This window comes from Melozone crissalis, unplaced genomic scaffold, assembly GCF_028551555.1.
Source record: "Melozone crissalis strain CALT ecotype California unplaced genomic scaffold, PUWL_Pcris_2 ptg000010l_1, whole genome shotgun sequence".
NCBI classification, from domain to species: Eukaryota; Metazoa; Chordata; class Aves; order Passeriformes; family Passerellidae; genus Melozone; species Melozone crissalis.
The window spans coordinates 6,359,360-6,379,210 of NW_026535788.1; the positions used below are offsets into that span (position 1 = coordinate 6,359,360).

Consider the following 19,851-nt stretch of genomic DNA (forward strand, 5'->3'; position numbering starts at 1 on the left):
CCTCAATGCCACAAACACTGGTCCAGGGCTCTGCTAAGTCAGCAACCCCCCCAGTGCCCAGCAGGGGTGACAGGAATGAATTCCCAGAAATTGTGGCAGAAAATTCCCAGAATTGGGGTTTGCTCCCCCCAAAGTGAGCAGAGAATGACCCTGCAGAGCAGAGTGCTGCTGCTGGGTGGGCTGAGCTCACTCCCCAGCCAGGCTGACTTACAATGATGTCCTGCCTGGTTTTGAAAGTGTTGATGTAATGGCTGTAATGGAAATCATCCATCTGCCTCAGGATGGCTGTCATGCAGGCCACGAAAATACCCTGCAAAGGGAAAGCCACAAATCACTGGTTATTCTCCTGGGTTAAGCATTGTAACTTCTAAAAGTGACCTGATCAAATATCACTGATCAGAATCCTCCTTATCTGTGTCCTGACATCAACCTGAGACTGCTCCTCCAAACCAGCCAAGAATTCCTAAAATTCAAGTTTGAAATCTGGGTATTGCCTTCTTTCTCCCCATGGATCACAAGAGAAACACATCCTCCCAACACAGAATTTTATTTTATATATATATTGACCCACTCCATCAGATCTTAAAGGTCTTTTCCAAGCTGACTCTGATTTTCAGATTTAGCAGGGTCAGCTAACAGAGTGTTTCAGAGTGAACAAATGAAAGATGATATTTAACAACAGAGACAGCTTTTAGTTCTCTCCAAGTCTCACAGGGAAATTGAATGGAGACAAGAAAACAAAAGGAAAGTGGGCCTGAGTTGGCAACACACCAGCTCAATTTCCAGTTCTCTATCAAATATTCACTAGAGCATGACACCCCATGTAGAAAGAAAAGATGTGACAGAAAGAATAATTTATATTTAAACAGGCAATATTTCCCAAGCCATCCTCAAAAATTTGGTTCTTGACAATCACAAAAACAAAACTTCATGGGTGGCACATTGAAGTGATCCCAGACTCATCAAAAATCAGGCAAATCCCCAGCTCCTGGCTTTCCCATCCTTCTGCACACGAACTCCAGGGTGAGTTAAAGCACCCCAGAGCTGCCTGCACCCCTCAGTCAGAAATGCCCCTGAAGGGTCTCATCCCCCAGCATTTCACCCTGCTGAGCCCAGGTGACAAAATGCAGCACAGATCCTGTGTCAGGCACTGCACTGACACAAAACTCTGTGCACAGGGGCCAAAAGGAAATGAAATCACCCCCAGTGACTCAGCTCAAACTGGAGTGGGATAACCTGAATCCTAATCCTCAGGAAAACACCAGGAGCCACGGCTGGGTGGCACAGAAGCCCTGCAGGGCAGGGAGAGATGAGTTCATCAGGAATGAACTGCTGCCCACTGAGAGCTCCCAGGGGATGAACCCACTGTCAGGGAGGGCTGGGGAAGGAGGGGAGGGCTCCCAGGGGATGAACCCACTGTCAGGGAGGGCTGGGGAAGGAGGGGAGGGCTCCCAGGGGATGAACTCCTCAGTTAAAGGTGTTGGGGAAGGAGGGGAGAGCTCCCAGGGGATGGAACCCCTCAGTCAGAGCTCTGAGGAGGCAGAGGAGGTGGGGAAGGCCTCTCAGTGACAGAACCCCTGTCAGAGCTCGTGAGGAGGCAGGGAAGGTGGGGAAGGGCTCTCAGGGGATGGAACCCCTCAGTCAGAGGCAGGGAAGGGCTCTCAGGGGGTAGAACCCCTCAGTCAGAGGCAGGGAAGGTGGGAAGGGCTCTCAGGGACTGAACCCCTCAGACAAGGCAGGGAAGGTGGGAAGGGCTCTCAGGGGATGGAACCCCTCAGTCAGAGGCAGGGAAGGTGGGGAAGGTGGGGCAGGGCTCTCAGTGACAGAACCCCTCAGTCAGAGGAAGAGGAGGCAGGGAAGGGCTCTCAGGGACTGAACCCCTCAGACAAGGCAGGGAAGGTGGGGAAGGTGGGAAGGGCTCTCAGGGACTGAACCCCTCAGACAAGGCAGGGAAGGTGGGAAGGGCTCTCACGATGTGCGGGCTCTGGCGGCTCATCCCGATCACCGTGCGGTTGATCCGGCGCAGCAGCCGCTCCATCATCTGCTGGATGTGCAGAGCAGTGGCACCCTGGGGACAGCGAGCAAGGGACACTGGGGACCATTCCTCAGGCACAGCCTGCCAGGGGCAGCTCCCTGTGTGGGAGGACTGCCCTGGCAGGGCTGAATTTCATTAGGGGAAGCAGAAAAAGGAGATTTAAGTGCACGAGCGATCGATTCAAACACTCTGGGATTCACTGGGTGGAGAATTCCCTTAATGGATCTGCCCCAGCTTCATCAGCTCGTGCTGGGGCTTTGACAGCTCTTCTCTGAACAGCTCAAAGCACTCTGCTCACAGGCACTCAGAACAATTCCCATGAACAGAGTGGGAAGTACATTTTTCTGGCTGAGCAGTGCTGTCCCTATTCCATAACTCCTCATTTTTATACCATGTAATACTTCTTTGACTTGCTTCAAATTACTGAACAAGCCACCAAAGCAGCTGAGATGACATTTTGGTCCCTAGAAAGGGAAGTAAATGCTTCTAGTAGTGATAACAACTAATTCAACCTTTCCTGGCTCCTCTTCAGACAGAGCCCTTACAAAGAACTGCACAGCAAGACATCCCAGTTTCCATAAATATCACAATTCTGACTCACTAAAGCACAAGCAGAGGATGTTTCTTTACTGTGACTTCTCAAAAGAAGAACTGAGCTGAACTGGCAGCCCTGAGAGCTCGTGCTCACCACATCTTTGCGGTCCAGGACCTCCAGGACACTGCTCAGGAGCTGGGAGCTGGCCTCGCGGTCGGGCTTGCTGGAGTTGTCATCCAGCTGCCCACTCAGCTGATCGATGAGCAGGGGCAGGAGGGCATCTCTGCACTCTGCAAAGGGACAGACACAGGGACAGAGCAGAGCCTCAGCACGCCCTGGGGATGGGCACCTCACAGGAGAGTCCTGCTCCTGATTCCATCTGGGACACCACAACCTGCTTAAAGCCTCTGGAGCTATGACAAATGGACTGGAGAGTCATAAATGATCTGGAATATGAATAATGGAATCCCAGAATGGGTTGGGTTGAAGGGACCAAAAAGATCATCTCATCCCACCCCTGCCATGGCAGGGACACCTCCCACTGTCCCAGGGGGCTCCAGCCTGGCCTTGGGCACTTCCAGGGATCCAGGGGAAGCCACAGCTCCCTGGGAATTCCATCCCAGCCCCTCCCCACCCTCACAGGAAGGAATTCCTTCCCAATATCCCATCTAACCCCACCCTTTCATTTATAAATTCTGTAAATTCCATCAAACAGCACCCACAGCTTGTCCCTTCTTCTGAATCACCACCCTGGATCAGGATCCCACACACTGGGCATTGTATAAAGGCTGGACAGCAAAAACCTCAGTTTCCATGGCAAGGAATGTTTCTAGAGCTGGATTTAGTGGTGGACTGCCCCTGATGACTGTCAGGGAACTCCTTTTGAAGGCTGTGTGCCCCTGGCAGAGCCCAGAGCCTCCCCAGTGCCACTCACCAGCCTGCTTGAACAGGTCACTCTCCACGATCTTGGTCAGGCAGTTCAGCTTCTGCCGCACCAGCTGGTTGTCAGGGATGCTCTGGATGAACTTGCTGAAGAGGACACTGTGGGCAAGGCAGAGGGAGCAGAGGGTCAGCACAGCCACCCAGCATCAGCATCAGCACCAGCCCATCCATCCCTCACAGACACTGGGCCACACATGGAACCACAGCACCCCACAATGGGATGGGTTGGAAGGGACTTAAAGCTCCCCAACTGCAGCCCCTGCCATGGCAGGGACACCTCCCACTGCCCCAGGATGCCCCAACATGGGAGGGATGGGACAGCCACAGCTCCTCTGGGAATTCCATCCAACAGGCACATTGCCACAGAGCCCTGAGTGATTTTCAAGGGACTTAGCACAGGCCTTAAAGTCCTGTTGAGGTGTTAGGGTGTGGGTTGAACCCATGATCTTTAAGGTCTCTTCCAACCTAGTAACAGAATTCTGTGAATTCTGTGAAAGCAAAACTGAGCAGTGTTCAGAAACTGCAGGCTTGAACCTCTTTAAATGAAACTTTTATTCCAGGACACACCAGGTGCATCCCAAACCCTATAAACAGGCAGTGCTCTGTGCCCTCACAGGTTAATCCCACTGCTCTGTGCCCTCACAGGTTAATCCCCCTGGCTGTCACACCCAGGGACAGTTTGAAAGCCTCATCTGAACGGACTCAGCAGCCTGGAGAAAGCTGGAACATGCCCAGCACAAAGGCACAGCCTCCTCCCAGATGCCCCTTCCATCAGCAGCAGTGACTCACTCCAGCCCCAGATTCCCTGTAATGAAATTCCACGGCCATTTGCTGCCTGTCTGCTGCTTCCCAGCAAATCACTTGTGGCAGGACAGGGAGACAGGGCTGGGCAGCTCTGGGCAAAGCTCTGAGCACCACAACCAGCAACCCACAGGGCTGAGAATTTCCTGAATAAACACAACTTTTGGGTTCCCAGCCAAGGCTCAGCCTTTGCCACACTTTTCAGGAGCATTCACCAAGAACTGGCTGGTGCAAACTTGCACGAGATTTCAACATTTCACTGCCCTCAGATTTTGCTTTTCAGTAAAATCTCAAGGTGCCTGTAAGGATCCCAGAATCCTGGAAGGATTTGGGTAGTAAGGGACCCTAAAATCACCCAGCTCCACCCCTGCCATGGGGAGGGACACCTCCCACTACCTCAGGTTGCTCCAAGCCCATCCAACCTGGGATTGGACACTCCCAGAATGAAAAACTGGGATGCAGAGAATCCTTTGAACTCCAATGACTTCCTCTAAAGCCCAGCAAGCACTTCCTTGAGTCCATGCACAGGATCTGCACCATCAGTTCATAACCAGAGTGGCTGTTTTTAATGAAGTTTCCAAAATTCTTCCTCCCAGATAAACTGGGTTTAGAGGACAAACAAACTTCACACAGTTACCTGAGCTCAACGGGGTCAAATACCAGTTTGACATCATTTATGATGCTTGGCAAATATTTTAAAGCTGCCCCCTGAAAGAAGAAAGAAACCAAGGACATGAAAAGCACATGGGAAATCCAGTGAGGACAACTGCAGAGAACTGGTTTAAAATAAAAAAAATCAAATTTATGCATCCAGAGAGCCTCCAGCCACCCCAGATCTGCAGTGCAGAGTGGGAAAGATGGAGGAGAAGGGATTCATGGATAATTCTCTCCTTCCTTTTTCTGGCCCAGCCCCTTCCCAACTGCACCAGTTGATCTAATTGAAGTTTTTCACTTTTCCCTGGAAATTCTGCTCACCTTGATCTTGACAGCCTCCTCCAGGGGCCGGTCCATGAGGACGTTGAAGGAGAGGAAGAGCTGGCGAATTGCATCGTTGAATTCATTCCCATCCTCACTCTTCCCATACACACTGCAAAGAACAGGGCCAGTCACACACACAAATCCAGCAGCTGAATCAGGATTTCATCCTGTGCAACAACAACATCTTCATACCATTTGCCTTGACAAAGCCATGGGGGTAAAAATGGAATTGGAGATTTTGCAGCCATTTCCTGCTGGGATCTGTCAGAGGGGAAAACCTGAACTTTTCAGGCTGCCACTGCAGCAAATTCTGCTTGGGTTCCAAGTACTGAACAGGAAAAAAAAATCCAGAATGGACATGAATAAAGGGTTTCAAACCCTCATTGTGAATCTCTGGAAAGATGTTTTTGAAGCTGCAGTTAAACCACTCTGATTTTACCCCAACTGGAGAATGTGTCATCTCCCACCTCACTTAATGACTGAAGTATCTGTGTATTGGTTTTTTAAAGTTTCTGAAAATGAGGAGGAAATTCCATGTTTTATTTTATAAAAATAACTACTGTGTTCCTATTCAGCTCTACCATGTGCTGCTTATTGCATGTTAGGGGGGACTAAAAGGTTTTTCTCCCTTCTAATCAGGTATTTCAATTTTTGCTCAACTCCTTTGTTCCAGCCACAGACAAAGGGCAGAAAGATCCTCTTAGTGAGTCAGTGATAGAGGATTTGGTGAAGAACATCTGCCTTAGTGATATTTACTGGAAGGAACTCCAGTGGGTTTCCCAGAGGAGGCCCAGGGAGGGAAGGCTGGACCCACCTCAGGTACAGCACCCGGGACTGCACGATGAACCTGAACAGGTATTTCAGGGCTTTCAGGGCTGCAAAGAGCAGCTCTGTCTTGCTGGAGTCCTCAGCATTCCCCACGTAGCAGTTCAGCACTTTGGTGAGTTTCCTTTGGAAATAGAACAAAAAGGGGAACCAATGCAGGCACGGCTCAGTTCCTGTGCAAGCCCAGCTTGCTCACCCCAGAGAGGAACTGCAGGCACAGGAACAGCCCAGGGCTCCTCCTCACAGCCCATCTCCTCCTCAAACCTTGGGCTGAAACTCTACAGATTGCATCCTCTGGCTCTGCCCTTCCTCTGCCCTAACAGGAGCTGCCCAGGAAGATGCAAACCCCACTCCAGGGGAAGGGACTGAGGCTCTGTCCCTGAGTGAGAACTCCCAGAGTGGGGCAGGAGGAGAAAAGGAATCCACGTGGAAGCAGTGGTTGTGTGGCAGGGCAGGGAAGGAGGCACTCCAGGAGAGGGGGACTTCAAGTTGTGTTTATTTTAGGGTGACAGCCAGTTCATATGGATCAGTAAAAATTAAAAGGAGATTTTCAGAGAGGGAAAGCAGTTTGGTTTCTGGTTTTGCCCTCCCTATTGGCCTCAGTTTGAACTTTTCACTTCTGTTACCACAAGGGTGGTGACCTTTGGCTGAGGGATGCTTGATCAAGAAAAGCCAAGATCCATGACAGAAGTCTTTTCTGTCTGATTTCACAGAAAAAAAATCTCACAACTGAAGTTTTTAGAGGGCAAAAGGAGCAATAAGAAGGATTCTTTCTCTCCTGAGTACAGAGAAGGGATGGAACTCTGCTCTCTGCTGCCTTTATCCCACTAACATCATCAAAAATTACCTAATGAAATCCATCACCAAGAGCTGATGTCATCCCCAAAGCCCTCAGTGCCACTGCTGGGTGACACTGGGCCAATACTCACACATAGGCCAGGGTTGCACTGAAGTGTTTGTAGATGTAAGTCTCGAGCACAGCGTTGAAATGCTGGAACTTGATGTCTCCAATCAAAGAAATAATAAACACCTGCCAAAAATCCAGAAGGAAACAGATGCACAGAGCTGCACACTAACTCCAATAGAACAGTCTCTAATTTATTTTGCTGGGTTATAATTTTGTTTTATCAACAGCATTAATGCTACAGAGAGTGTTATTCATGTTGTAACAGTCACAGTGTGTGTGGAATTTATTACTCTTTTCACTGTGGCTATTAAAACCTGATGTGTACTTCACTCCTGGCTCCTGAAACAGCCTTAAGAAGTGTTTAAATATCATTTATCTCTAAAGCAAAATGCCAATTGCTCATTGGAATCACCAGGAACAGACTGGAAATGTGGCTGAAAACAAACTCTGCAGCCATAAAAGATTCACTCACCAGGGCATCAAACACCAGGAAATCATAGGTTTCATTTTCTGACATTTCCATCATGATGTTGAAAAGTGCATCGAGGGTGTCTGGCAAAAACTAGAGGGGGAAAGGAACAGTAAAAGGTGGGGAAAGGCAACTGGCATCCTGCACAGGAGCATGAGCTGGATCATTCCTCCCCTTCCAGCCTGGCTGAACTGTAAATCCTGTCCCTGAGAAAACATCTCAGAAGGGATCCCAGCCCTGTGTCCCTGAGAAAACATCTCAGAAGGGATCCCAGCCCTGTGCCCATAACAAAACACCTCAAAAGGGATCCCAGCCCTGTGTTCATGACAAAACCTCTCAAAAGGGATCCCAGCCCTGTGTTCATGACAAAACCTCTCAGAAGGGATCCCAGCCCTGAGCACATGCACATGATTGTCATGATCATCTTTACAGTAAGGAAGATCTTTCTTCTCCGCCCTAAATGGCCCCACTTTGCTGTTCTAGTTTCATCCCACAGGATGAAAATCCTGAGCTCTCCAAAGCAGCCTGGGCCTGTCCCAGGCAGGACACTGCACTCAGCCTGTCTGCAGTGACAGTGACACATTAATGTCATGGTCAGCTGCTCCATAAAACCATCACCTTGCAATATCCCAGCACATTCACTCTTGGGACCCCTCTCTGCAGGTAAGGCCTCCTCCTAAATCCTTCATGTTTTCTGTGGGAATTCCCCCATTTCAGGTCCACTCCCCACAGTATTCTGTGAGATCTCTGGGCTGTCTCTGCTCTCAGACTCACAGCCCTCATTCACAAAGGAGTTGAAAATGAAAAGTTAGGCTTTGGATGTATCTCTTATTTCATAAGGATAAAGAGGAAAATAAAGTCACTGCTCTCTCCCTGATCCCTGTAATATTAAACTTCTGTAATTCTGGTGAATTCCACTAATGAGAGGTGGAGCACAGGCTCCCAGAGAAGCTGTGGCTACCCCATCCCTGGTGTCCAAGTGTCCAAGGCCACGTTGGAGCAAGGTGGGCCAGTGAAAGGTGCCCCTGCCCATGGCAGGGGGTGGAAAAAGCTGATTTTAAGGTCCTTTCCAAGCCAAACCATCCCATGACTTGATGATTCTCCCATTCCTCAGCACTCAGACCTGCCCTCCCAGCCTAGCCAGACAACACCAGGGTTGGTGGTGGGTCCAACACCAGGCTGACACACGAGAGCGTGAGCACCAAGGAGGCTCAGATCCCTGGGAATACCTTCACAATTTCTCCTCCTTCCACCTCCATGAGCTTCCTGAGGTTGTGGGCGATGTTGTGGGCGTTGGAGCGCCAGTTCAGCAAACCCAGCAGGTCAACTGCAAGGACACAAAGAGCAATCAGCAACTGCAGCTGCCTGAAGGGCTGCACAGAGCCCACAGCAAGGCTGGGGGCTATTTTTAGTCAGTGCACAAAGAACAATCACCCTGAGGTACAGAATGTTACCTTGAGGTGCTTTTGTCTTGGCAAAACAGCAAAGCTCTGCTATAAATGGAAACCTGGCTGCCATCTGATAACACATTTGGAGAGCATTTTGCAGGTTTTTTTAAGGACTCAAAAGCAGGTATCTCAAGCCAGGAATTTTATTCAAGTGCTCAACTCAGCACAGGCCCTTCCAGAGCTGCTGGAAGTCTCCCATCACTGAGCAGCCCAGGCTGCTCTTCATTGTGACCCCTTTGGCAGCAGGGCAGAGCTAATGCACATCATCACCCTGGAGAGCTCAGCCCTCAGTGCTGCTCTCTGAACAGGCAGAGGAAAGAAGGCAATTAACCCCAAACACTTCAAATTCTGATAAAACAGACACTGTCACTGACAGGTGACATTTCCACATGTGGTAACAACCTTGTTGGGTTGAGCACTGGCAGTCTGGATTGAGTATTTGTGTGAAAGGGTTTCTGGGGGCTGCACACACATTCTGGGAGCTTGATGGGACAGGGCTGCCACTGACACATGAGCAGCAAAATGAAAGCTGAAGCTCTCTGGCCACACACAAAAAGCTGCCTGAAGAAAATGCCCTCTGCAATTCAGAGCTCTAGCACAAGCCCTACCATTCTGGGTGAGTTTGGTGGAGCAGATGACAGTGGCAATCTGGAAGCTGTCCTTTGTGCTGTCCTTTGTGGGGGTGAAGTTGGCCAGAGAGTGCAGGTTTTTCCCTGAGGGAGCCTCCTTCTCCTCCTCTGTTTTGGTGCAAGGAAGAGTCAAATAACTCTTGGCATCTTCCATTTTCTTGTTGTCACCCTGTTGGTTGGACACAGCAGGGAGAAGGGTCATGGCCCATGGTGACAGCCAGAATGGGTTTGAAACATTTTCTCATCTCTATCATTGTTTGAGTTCCAAATTTCAGGGATAAATTGCCCATACTGCAATGAACTGAGCTATTTCCAAAGCCACAGAGTTTAGGAGAATTTCCCATCCCACACAGACATTTTGTAGCTTTCTACTGCTTGGAAAATCAGCCAGGAGAGAGTTTTGATGAGTCAAACATGAGACAAGGCTGGAAATGCCCAGGTTACCTTGTAAATAATCAAATTGTGTTTGCCATCCTGCAGTGTTGTTCCATCTGCATTCATCAGCTTCACAAAGCCCATGCCAAAAGCCCTCTCAGATCTGTCCCTGGCTGCAAAACAGGAGAAATCTTCATTAGCCATTGTCCTATTCATGTCCACACAATCCAAAATGCAGCCCTCTAACCTCATCAGCAGCTTTATTTAATAGGTAACTGCAGCTACATAAACACATCCTCCTGGAGCATCTCCCACACACAATTTTAGTGGTTTTTCACACACAGTTTTAGGGGTTTTTCTGGACAGATTAATGGTTGGACTCCTTGATCTTCCAGGTCTTTTCTAACCTTAACAATTCAATGATCCTCTGATATAGAATTCTGTAGGTATTTTTGGTTGGGATTTTGGTTTGTGAGCTGTGGATATGGAAGGATGTCACTGCCCTCAGAACCAGGTGCCTTTGACAGCCTTCAATGGCTGAGCCTCACATTCTTGATCTCATTTCAGGGCTCTGAAGTGATCTGATGGAACTTCTGGCTCTAATGCTCTCATTAGCCTTTCATTAGCCTAATTAGAAATCCTCCTATAGGAAGATCATTAGAAGCCCATCAGGCCTTGCAGTGGATTTTGGGAAATAAATTAAAAGCAACAACCTACACTGAGAAGCCAAAGTAATAACAAACATTGACAATTATCTTTCAGGGGGATAAACTGCTGCTCCTTACAAAATCTCAGTTTCAGGACAAAAACAGCACCAAATTCTGGGTGCAAAAATTTTGAATATTTTGGTTTTTTTGCTTGCCACAAACTGGGAATAAGTAAACTGAGCAAGAATAATATCTGTAACACTGAATAAGCAGAAATCAGAGTGGGAGGAGCGGAGCAGTCCCGCAGGGGTCCCTTCCTGGCACTCACACTCCTGGGACGAGCGGTGACGGAACGTGAACCTCAGGTGGCAGCGACTGACTTCTTCTATGGCAATGGCCACCTGCATGGAGAACAGCACAAAAGCAGCATTGTCCCTGTCCCCAGCCACTCTGCAGCACATCCCAGGGCTGATGCAGCTGCTGTTCCACATCAGCCCTGGTGTGCACACAGAGGAGAACACAGATGCTGATGTTTTTGGAAAGGGCTGTGACGGGTCAGACTGCCTGACCCTCGAGCAGACCAATGAGGTGTGCCACTGCCTGAGAATTAGCAAAGGCTTTTTACAAGAAAAACATACACAGCAAGGCTTGATTGGAAAGAATTTGATGGTTTATGTTGGAAATCTCTCTGACCATCCTAAATCAGCGTCTGATTGAGGTTCTGATTAACAACTGGCAAACTGCTGAAGAGACTCCTGAACTGTGCTTGCTCTCCTTCCTGCAAGGGGATTACAGACCCTGCCTCCTCCTTTCAACAAAAAGGGGGACCTGTGGATGTGACAGTTCAGTCAGAGAGAGAGAAACAGATAAACTTTCCCAGGAATTGTTCTGGGAAAAGCTGTGAGAAGCTCAGAGAAAGAATTAAACCAATCTTGCAGCTGGTGTTTTGAGCAGTTGTTTTCTCATAAGATATTTACCTAAGGGCGTCTTCTTAATTAACCAATGGTGTTGATTAAATGACCAATCAGGTTGTATCAGAAGGGTGTATAAAAAAATGGGTTTCTAATAAACTCAGATTAACCAGCTGGAGAGAGTCTGTGTGCGCCTCACTGCTGCTCCTGACTCAGGTGACACACAGTGATGACAGAGCCATACCTTGACAGTCTCGTACCAGCAGGGCTGCTTGACCTGGTAATAAACCACAGACTTGTACTCTGACACTCCCTCGTAGCCAGCCCCAGGGTGGATGGCTTTCTTTGGACAAAACACAGGGAGGGGGAAAAAAGGTAAATATGGAGGATTTTGGGTATAAATCTTCAGAGGGTGTCAGAGGCCATCCTACCTCCTGCAGGTTCCCATCCTCATCATGCACAGACATGGTGACCTCGACGTTCTTGGGGGTTTTCTTCTTGCCTTTGTCAAACTCCCCCTGGATCAGGGTGACGTAGATGTCATTCCTGACATCACCTGCAATTCCCAGAGTTTAATGAGCTGGATTCTCATTCCCACTGGGACAGCTTGAAATTTAACACCCTTGGGTACCATGTTATCCTAATTTCCTCTTAGCCTTTAATTAACAACACCTCCCATCACACCATTTTCATCTCTGTCTCAAATTACACGAAATCTTCTAAAATGAACTTTCTACAAACCTCTGTACTTATGTTTTGTTTTGCTTTTTAATTTAATGAGCTCTCTAGGGTTAAACCCACTCTGAATGGGTGGGTCAAAGCCATATGCAACAAAAATTATGTTGACTAAAGAGACTAAAAATTATGTTGACTAAAAACTAAAAATTATGTTGACCAAATTTTCTTCCAAAAGCTCCATAAATCACCATTTTGCCATAAGAAAGGCAACTCATGTTTTCAACTTCTTGAGACAAAAAATCAAAAAATAACCAGGAAGTTTGAAGAAAAATATAAAGTTTTCAGATAATTTTTTTAAAAAAATCTTTTTGTGACAGGAATTCTAGAATTTCAGGTTCTTTCACTCCATGGAATGCAGAAGCACACAGGACCTACCAGGAAGGATGATCTCAGGGAACCCCATTTTTCGAGCCACTGCAGTGGATCTGTCTACCAGGTGGGAAAAATCCTTCTGAACCTGAGCCAGATCCCCAGGGAGCAACTTCAGGGAGACCCAGAGACCTAAGAAAGGGAGATGACACTTGTTTACTGAAAAAAAACAGGTACAAACCTGTGAAATTTAAGCCTGTGCTTCCAAAAAAATCTGTGATTTCATGACAATTCCATGTCCCCGTCTGGTTCTCTCTTGCCCAGTCCTTCCTGTCCCTGAATCTCAGTAAGATTTTTCTGGGCAAGAAGATTCTCTGAAGCAAGTCCCAAACTTTCAGAGATGAATCTTGAGTATCTTTGAGCCAAAGAAGACCAGAAAAATCTGGAATAATGTGTTTTTCAATTTAAATGCACATTTACATTGATGTGCACTGTCAGCTCATAGCAGTGAATGTGAACATAGTGAATACATCCTGATAAAATACTCTTATAAAATACCCTTTGAGAAAGCCAGGTGGCACTGGGGCATTTCAAGGCAAAGAAATTCCACTGGTATTCAAATGCTGCTCCTCTGGATATTGATTTCCACCAAGGATTTCAAGCAAGCCCCTTCACAAGAAATCCCAGGAATAAAATAAGAATTGGCAGTCTGGTTCACCAAGGCTCCTTTAAAACCTCCAGCTTTATCCCATGAGTCCTGAGGAGCAAATGCCACTCTGATAAGGCCCTGATAAGTCTGCTGCAGCCAAAGAAGACCAGAAAAATCTGGAATAATGTGATTTAACCCCAAAGCCATTTGGGACACACAGCCACGTCTGCTTACAAATATTTCACCCCCCATAAAACACTTTTATTTTAAAGGTGTTAAAAAATATTGACCTTAAACGTATGACTAGCAAGCGAGGAGCTGGAGGAGCTGCTCTCATGCAAGTTTTGTCTGGTTTTATCTGGATTTCAGCTCCATGTGTGATGGGACAAAGGGACAAAGTGAGAACCATGGCAAAGACCATTGGGCTCGGGGAAGGGATTAAACTCCACCAAACCTTGATTCCTAGACTTTCACCCCCCATTTATTCCCTGGAACCTCCCCCAGGCTGGTTTCCCCAGGCTGCACCTTGGCCCTTGTGGTTGACCTCCTTGGCAGCGATGACTTTGTTGAAGACGGAGGTGAGGGGCTCGTTCTCACCGATGACGTGCGAGGTGATCAGGGGGGACATGATCAGCTGCCGCTGCCTGATGTAGGTTTCCATGGCAATCCTGGGCAGGGGGGCCACAAAAACGGGGTCAGGAATTGCGACAGACTGACACCAACCACATACAGGAGAGGGCTGGCCAGCAGCTGGCCGGTTTACAAATAAATGTGGGGCTTTTTAAGGATTCCATGGGGATTTTCATTCCTGCACCTACATAAAATCCATTGAAACTTTCACACTAGGAGATGCACCACAGTCCATCCCTCAGGCCTAAGGTAAGTAACAATGACCTCAGGAATTAAGCCCTGACTTCAGGTTTGCCTCAGAGCTGTCTCTATGCAGATTAACTATTGGTAAACTAATATAAATTAATATAAATTATTGACTGCTGTGACAACACCTATGGGTTGAACCCATCCCCAGTCACAAACAAGACTAGTGAGGTTTGGATCTTGAGCCTGACTTCACTCCTGTACCCACACCACCAATAATGAGGCAGAAATGAGGTCTCCGCAGGCTGCCCACACTGGTGTCCAGCTGGGGGTCTGAACTCAGCCTCACTGGAGCAGAAGAAAGATGGGAAAAAATCCCAAACCAACAAAACAAAAAACTAATCAAACAAACAAGTAAAAAAAACCAAAACAAAACCAAACAAAACAATTAACAAAAAACAAACAAAAACCCCAAATCAAAACAAAACCACCTAAACCAATAAAAAATAAGCAATCAAACTCACAAAAAAAAAAAAAAAAAAAACCCTAAAAAAACCAAGTAGCAGACTAACGTTTTTCTGCAAAGGGAAAGCCATCCCTCCAGGGCCTGAAAGGGCAGGGAAACAAACCCAAATCTCCCCTGAAAATACCCTGTAATAACAAATGGCTGCAGCCAATGCTTTGCTCTATTTAGGGCTGTAACAACAAGGCTGGGTCTACCCAAACAAGCTCCATTTTCATTACTCCAATGTGCCAAAAAAGGGGAGCAATCAGAGCCGGCAGAACAAACACACAAGTCCATCTCTCAGTGCAGAAATGCAGAACTCATTGGGGCTGGAATTTCTTCCCCAGAAGAGGGAGAACCCCCCCTTCCCTATGACTGACCAAGAAACGTGGGTAGGGAGTGGCCCAGAGGGTCCCACACAGCAGGGACAGAAAGCTGTGTCTCTGCTCAGCCTCTCTGAAAATCCTGCCTTTCAACCCCACAACATTTTGTAAGCCACATTCCCCCAGCCCCACAACATTATTCCACTCTGTGCTCCTCCTCCTCACCCCACAGGTATTACAGCACCCTGCATGGGGTTGCTGGGGTGAGAGAGAGACAAGAATCTTGTTTCTTGATCAGAAGGTTGGATTTATTGATATATGATATATAATACATTATAACTATACTAAACAGAATAAAGAGAGAAGTTGCAGATGCTTGCTAAGCTAAGAATAGAAAGAAAGAATTTATAACAAAGTTGTGTCTAGGGACTCTGTCCCCAGCTTGCTCCTGTGATTGGCTCTTAATTATAAACATGGGAACATGAACCAATCACAGGTGCAATCTTATTGCATTCTACAGCAGCTGATAACAATTGTTTACATTCTCTTTCTGGGGGCCCTTGCTTCCCAGAAAACGAACAAGTCCCAATGAAACATTTCTATGAAAAAATGTCTGCGACATACAGGTACCCAGAAATTCCAGCTGCAAGGCTGAAGTCCCCAAGCAATTGAGTCTCTGACAGAGCCATGAAAACCACGGGGAACAGAGGCTCCTGAGGGTGACAGGAACCTCTCCCTGCAAAGAGCTGCCTCTGCTATCAGCTGATCTGTTTGTAGAGCCCCTGGGGCTCTGCCAGGCTCCATCTGCCCTTCCCCAGAGGATGCCTGCTTTGGCCAGGGGTGGGTGAGCCCTGCAGCCCAGTACTCACTGCTGGAAGGGGATAAAATGCTGCTTCTCCTCGTCGTCCACCTTGCCATGGATGATGTCAGTGATGTCCATCACTGCAACGACACCAGAGCATCACTCAGAGCTGCCCAGAGCCCAGAGAGAGCTTTGCCCTCTCAGAATGGAAACAACAAGGGGTTACTTTGGGCCAGTGTCACTCAAAACAGGGGCTCTGAGCGACCTGGGATAGTGGAGGGAGTCCTGGTCACGGCAGGGGTGGAACTGGATGGGATTTAAGGCTATTTCCAACCCCCAAAAAATCTGGGATTCTGTGACAGCAATGAAGGGCATCACTCTCATTTTAACCTTTTAAAAAACGCATTTAAATGTGTTTTTCAATTTAAATGCACATTTACATTGATGTGCACTGTCAGCTCATAGCAGTGAGTGGGAACATGTTGAATACACCCTGATAAAATACTCTTATAAAATACCCTTTGAGAAAGCCAGGTGGCACTGGGGCATTTCAAGGCAAAGAAATTCCACTGGTATTCAAATGCTGCTCCTCTGGATATTGATTTCCACCAAGGATTTCAAGCAAGCCCCTTCACAAGAAATCCCAGGAATAAAATAAGAATTGGCAGTCTGGTTCACCAAGGCTCCTTTAAAACCTCCAGCTTTATCCTATGAGTCCTGAGGAGCAAATGCCACTCTGATAAGGCCCTGATAAGTCTGCTGCAGCCAAAGAAGACCAGAAAAATCTGGAATAATGTGATTTAACCCCAAAGCCATTTGGGACACGCAGCCACGTCCCCTTACAAATATTTCACCCCCCATAAAACACTTTTATTTTAAAGGTGTTAAAAAATATTGACCTTAAACGTATTACTAGCAAGCGAGGAGCTGGAGGAGCTGTTCTCATGCAAGTTTTGTCTGGTTTTATCTGGATTTCAGCTCCATGTGTGACGGGACAAAGAGACAAAGTGAGAACCATGGCAAAGACCATTGGGCTCGGGGAAGGGATTAAACTCCACCAAACCTTGCTCCCTAGACTTTCACCACCCATTTATTCCCTGTTATCTTTGTGGGAGGTGACAAAAGTGAGCAGTGACAGTGTTTGATCTCCAGCTACCACCTTCATGAAGATCTCAGAGGGACAATTTATCCACCCTGGAGCAGCAATGCTGGCCCTGGCAGCTCCCAGGCTGTGCTGGCACTTACAGCACACAGCTCCCCGTTGCCAGCCCCGTGTCCCAGTGCCCCCAGGGGTTTGCTGGGCCCTGCAGGTGCCCCCAGCGTGACAGTGCCCACCTGCCACGCCGAAGGGCCTGCGCAGGCCGCAGGTGTGCTTCTTGCCATCCTTCAGCTCCATGTGCCCCACGCGCACGATCTGGCACACCAGGCTGATCCTGGGCCTGATCAGGTCTGAGCTGCTCAAGTCCTGAAAAGAGAGCTCACATCAACCTCCATCAAAGCCCTTCTGAGGGGAAAGGAGAAAGAAGGAGAGGGGGAGGGAGGGAAGAAGGGAGGGGAAATGGGGGATCCCCCAGCCAGGGCATAATGTGCTTTGGCTCCATGATTTCAGAAGGCTGAGAAATTGCTTTATTGAGCTATACTATATAATACTATAATAAATAATAATACTATACTAAATATTAATAATACTAATTACTATATACTATATATATGTATATATATGCACTATATATAGATAGATAGTATATATATAGTATAGATACTATACATTACAATACAATACTATACAATACAATACTATACTATAACTATACTATACAATACTATACAATACTATACAATACAATACTATACCATACAATACTATACAATACAATATTATACTATACTATACTATACTATATTATACAATACAATACTATACAATACTATACAATACAATACAATACAATACTATACTATACAATACTATACTATACTATACAATACTATACTATACTATAACCATACTATATTACATCCTAAAGAGATACTAAAGAAAATCCCATGACTGTCTGAGACAGCCAGGACACAGCTCTAACCCAACTAGCCAAGGAAACAAAACAACCTTCACCAGTGTCCAGTAACCAAATCACTTTAGGTAAACAATCTCCATAACACATTCCACATGTGCCAAACAGGAGCAGCAAGCAAAGGTAAGAATTGTTTTCTTTTCTTCTCTGAGCTTCTCACTGCCTTCCCCAGGAAAAATCCTGGCAGAGAAAATTGTGTCTCTCTCTGTTCAGGGAATGTGAATACCACAGGAGGGGTTTGGTTGGGTTCTATACAGGTAAAAACTGTGGCCTTCTGGATCTGGAGGGAGACCATGAGGGGGATGGACACACTGACAGTGCCAGGACACAGGGAATGGCTTCTCCCCAGAGGGAGAGATAGGGTTCTGGGGAGAAATCCTTCCCTGTGAGGGTGGGGAGGGGCTGGGATGGAATTTTCAGAGAAGCTGCCCCTGGACCCCTGCAAGTGCCCAAGGCCAGGTGGGAGCAGCCTGGGACAGTGGGGGCTGTCCCTGCCCATGGCTGGGGTGGCACTGGATGGGATTCAGGTCCTTCCCAACCCAGCCTGTTCTGGGATTCTCTGAACTTACAGTAAACACTGCTTGGAGGTTGTTCAGTTTCTCAATTTCTTTAGGCATCCCATTGCTGCCCCAACGAACCAGGTAATTTTCACTGCAAAGAAAGGGAGAAAAAGTAAATTTGAACAAATCAACACCTGACATCCTCCTTTCCTGGCAAAAGCCCAACAGCATTTTAATCTTTAAGGACTATTTGACCAATCTTTTATCCCAAAATGCCTCTGAAGTGACTCACTGATGGAGGCAGGATGGGGTGAGCCCTGGCAGCTGCTGCCCTGGACAATTCCCACTGCATGGCCACACCTGATAAGTGCAGTGATGGACACAGAGTGTTCCTGACACAGAACTGCCTCCCTGATAAAGCTCCTCACATCCTCCCAACTCTTCAGATGTGAACTGGCACTGACTGGACAGCAAACATCATTTAAATCCATGATTTACTGGGAAACAATTAATAAAATACTTAACCAAGGCTTGCAGCCACAGCAGAGAAAATTAAGAATATAAAAAGACAATGTGGGATCAAAGAAATACCCAGCTTTAGGAGGGACAGTGCCTGGACTTCCTATCTCTCTGAAACTCATTCCAAAGTAATTTGAATTAATTTTCCCCCACTGGGGCAGCAACGAACAGAACTGGAAAACATCTGCAGGATCTCCCTTTCTAACCTGCTGACTTCTATGAACGATCACCCTGATGACTACATTGCTTAAGAATTCCCAAAAAAAGCCCTACCTGATGAATTTGGAGAGGTCAGGGTCATAGAGGCTCATCAGCAGCTCTGCATCTTCCCCAATGTTGCAGACAAAGTTCTTGAAGTTCACATAGAGGCTGTAAGTGTGTGTGGAGTTGAATATTGGCTGTCCCCGGAGGTCCAAACTCTGCTGCAGGGACTGCAAAGAATTCCATATTTCCATTACATTTTATATTTTCATTACATTTTGTATTTCCACTACAAACAGGAGAATTTAGTTCTGCTGCCAGAGGAGCACAACATGAAGAGGAATATAAAAGCTCAGTGGGCACGGAGGGCAAACCAGGGACAGCAGAGGTACCTTCTCCTCCTGGATCCTCTCATCAATCCTCTTGGATGCAGTTTCATGGGCCTTGAAGAGGGAGATTGTGCTGGTCTCATCTGGGTCCAGGATGTTCCCATTGTCATCTCGGACAACCAGGTCCAGACCCAGGATCCTGGACAGCCCCAGGAGACACAAAAGAGGCAGAATGTGGCAGCAGCAAAGATCAAATCACTGCCTGGACTGTCAGTGCTCAACTCCTTGGAATAACCTCACTCACTGCTGGTTTTCTTGTCTCAAAAAACTCCTCCCTCCCATTTCCCCATTGAAGAGAGAAGGAATTTGTCAGGCAAGTCAATCCTAAGGTGACATCTCCCTTATTCCTGCTTAAATGGCTTTGTTTCAAAGGTGGATGAGTATCTACAAAGCTCCCAGATTGCAGCTGGTTGTTATTCTTTGCCAGAAGCTTCTTCTTAATTTGCTCACTGGACCTGGGTCACAGCTGACAGGCAGATGAATGAGTCTTGGGGACTGCAAACCACTGGGGGGGCTGGGGTGTCTG

At 47.2% G+C, this 19,851-nt stretch overlaps 1 protein-coding gene across 1 annotated transcript in view; it reads right to left on the minus strand.

The window, feature by feature from the left end:
- Window positions 1-19,851, minus strand: part of DOCK5 (dedicator of cytokinesis 5) — a 75,172-nt gene that overhangs the window by 42,519 nt on the left and 12,802 nt on the right. Inside the window, exons 6-27 of the mRNA XM_054270534.1 lie at window positions 19,329-19,464; window positions 19,009-19,166; window positions 18,286-18,367; window positions 16,980-17,109; window positions 15,712-15,784; window positions 13,724-13,866; window positions 12,616-12,741; window positions 11,934-12,058; window positions 11,747-11,845; window positions 10,920-10,992; window positions 10,014-10,117; window positions 9,549-9,738; window positions 8,722-8,819; window positions 7,496-7,585; window positions 7,046-7,146; window positions 6,106-6,240; window positions 5,289-5,400; window positions 4,951-5,021; window positions 3,505-3,611; window positions 2,724-2,860; window positions 1,973-2,068; window positions 212-310 (exon numbers count right to left, since the gene is read on the minus strand). Of these exons, the coding sequence (XP_054126509.1) occupies window positions 212-310; window positions 1,973-2,068; window positions 2,724-2,860; window positions 3,505-3,611; window positions 4,951-5,021; window positions 5,289-5,400; window positions 6,106-6,240; window positions 7,046-7,146; window positions 7,496-7,585; window positions 8,722-8,819; window positions 9,549-9,738; window positions 10,014-10,117; window positions 10,920-10,992; window positions 11,747-11,845; window positions 11,934-12,058; window positions 12,616-12,741; window positions 13,724-13,866; window positions 15,712-15,784; window positions 16,980-17,109; window positions 18,286-18,367; window positions 19,009-19,166; window positions 19,329-19,464 (2,485 nt within the window). The remainder of the gene's footprint in view (window positions 1-211; window positions 311-1,972; window positions 2,069-2,723; window positions 2,861-3,504; window positions 3,612-4,950; window positions 5,022-5,288; window positions 5,401-6,105; window positions 6,241-7,045; window positions 7,147-7,495; window positions 7,586-8,721; window positions 8,820-9,548; window positions 9,739-10,013; window positions 10,118-10,919; window positions 10,993-11,746; window positions 11,846-11,933; window positions 12,059-12,615; window positions 12,742-13,723; window positions 13,867-15,711; window positions 15,785-16,979; window positions 17,110-18,285; window positions 18,368-19,008; window positions 19,167-19,328; window positions 19,465-19,851) is intronic.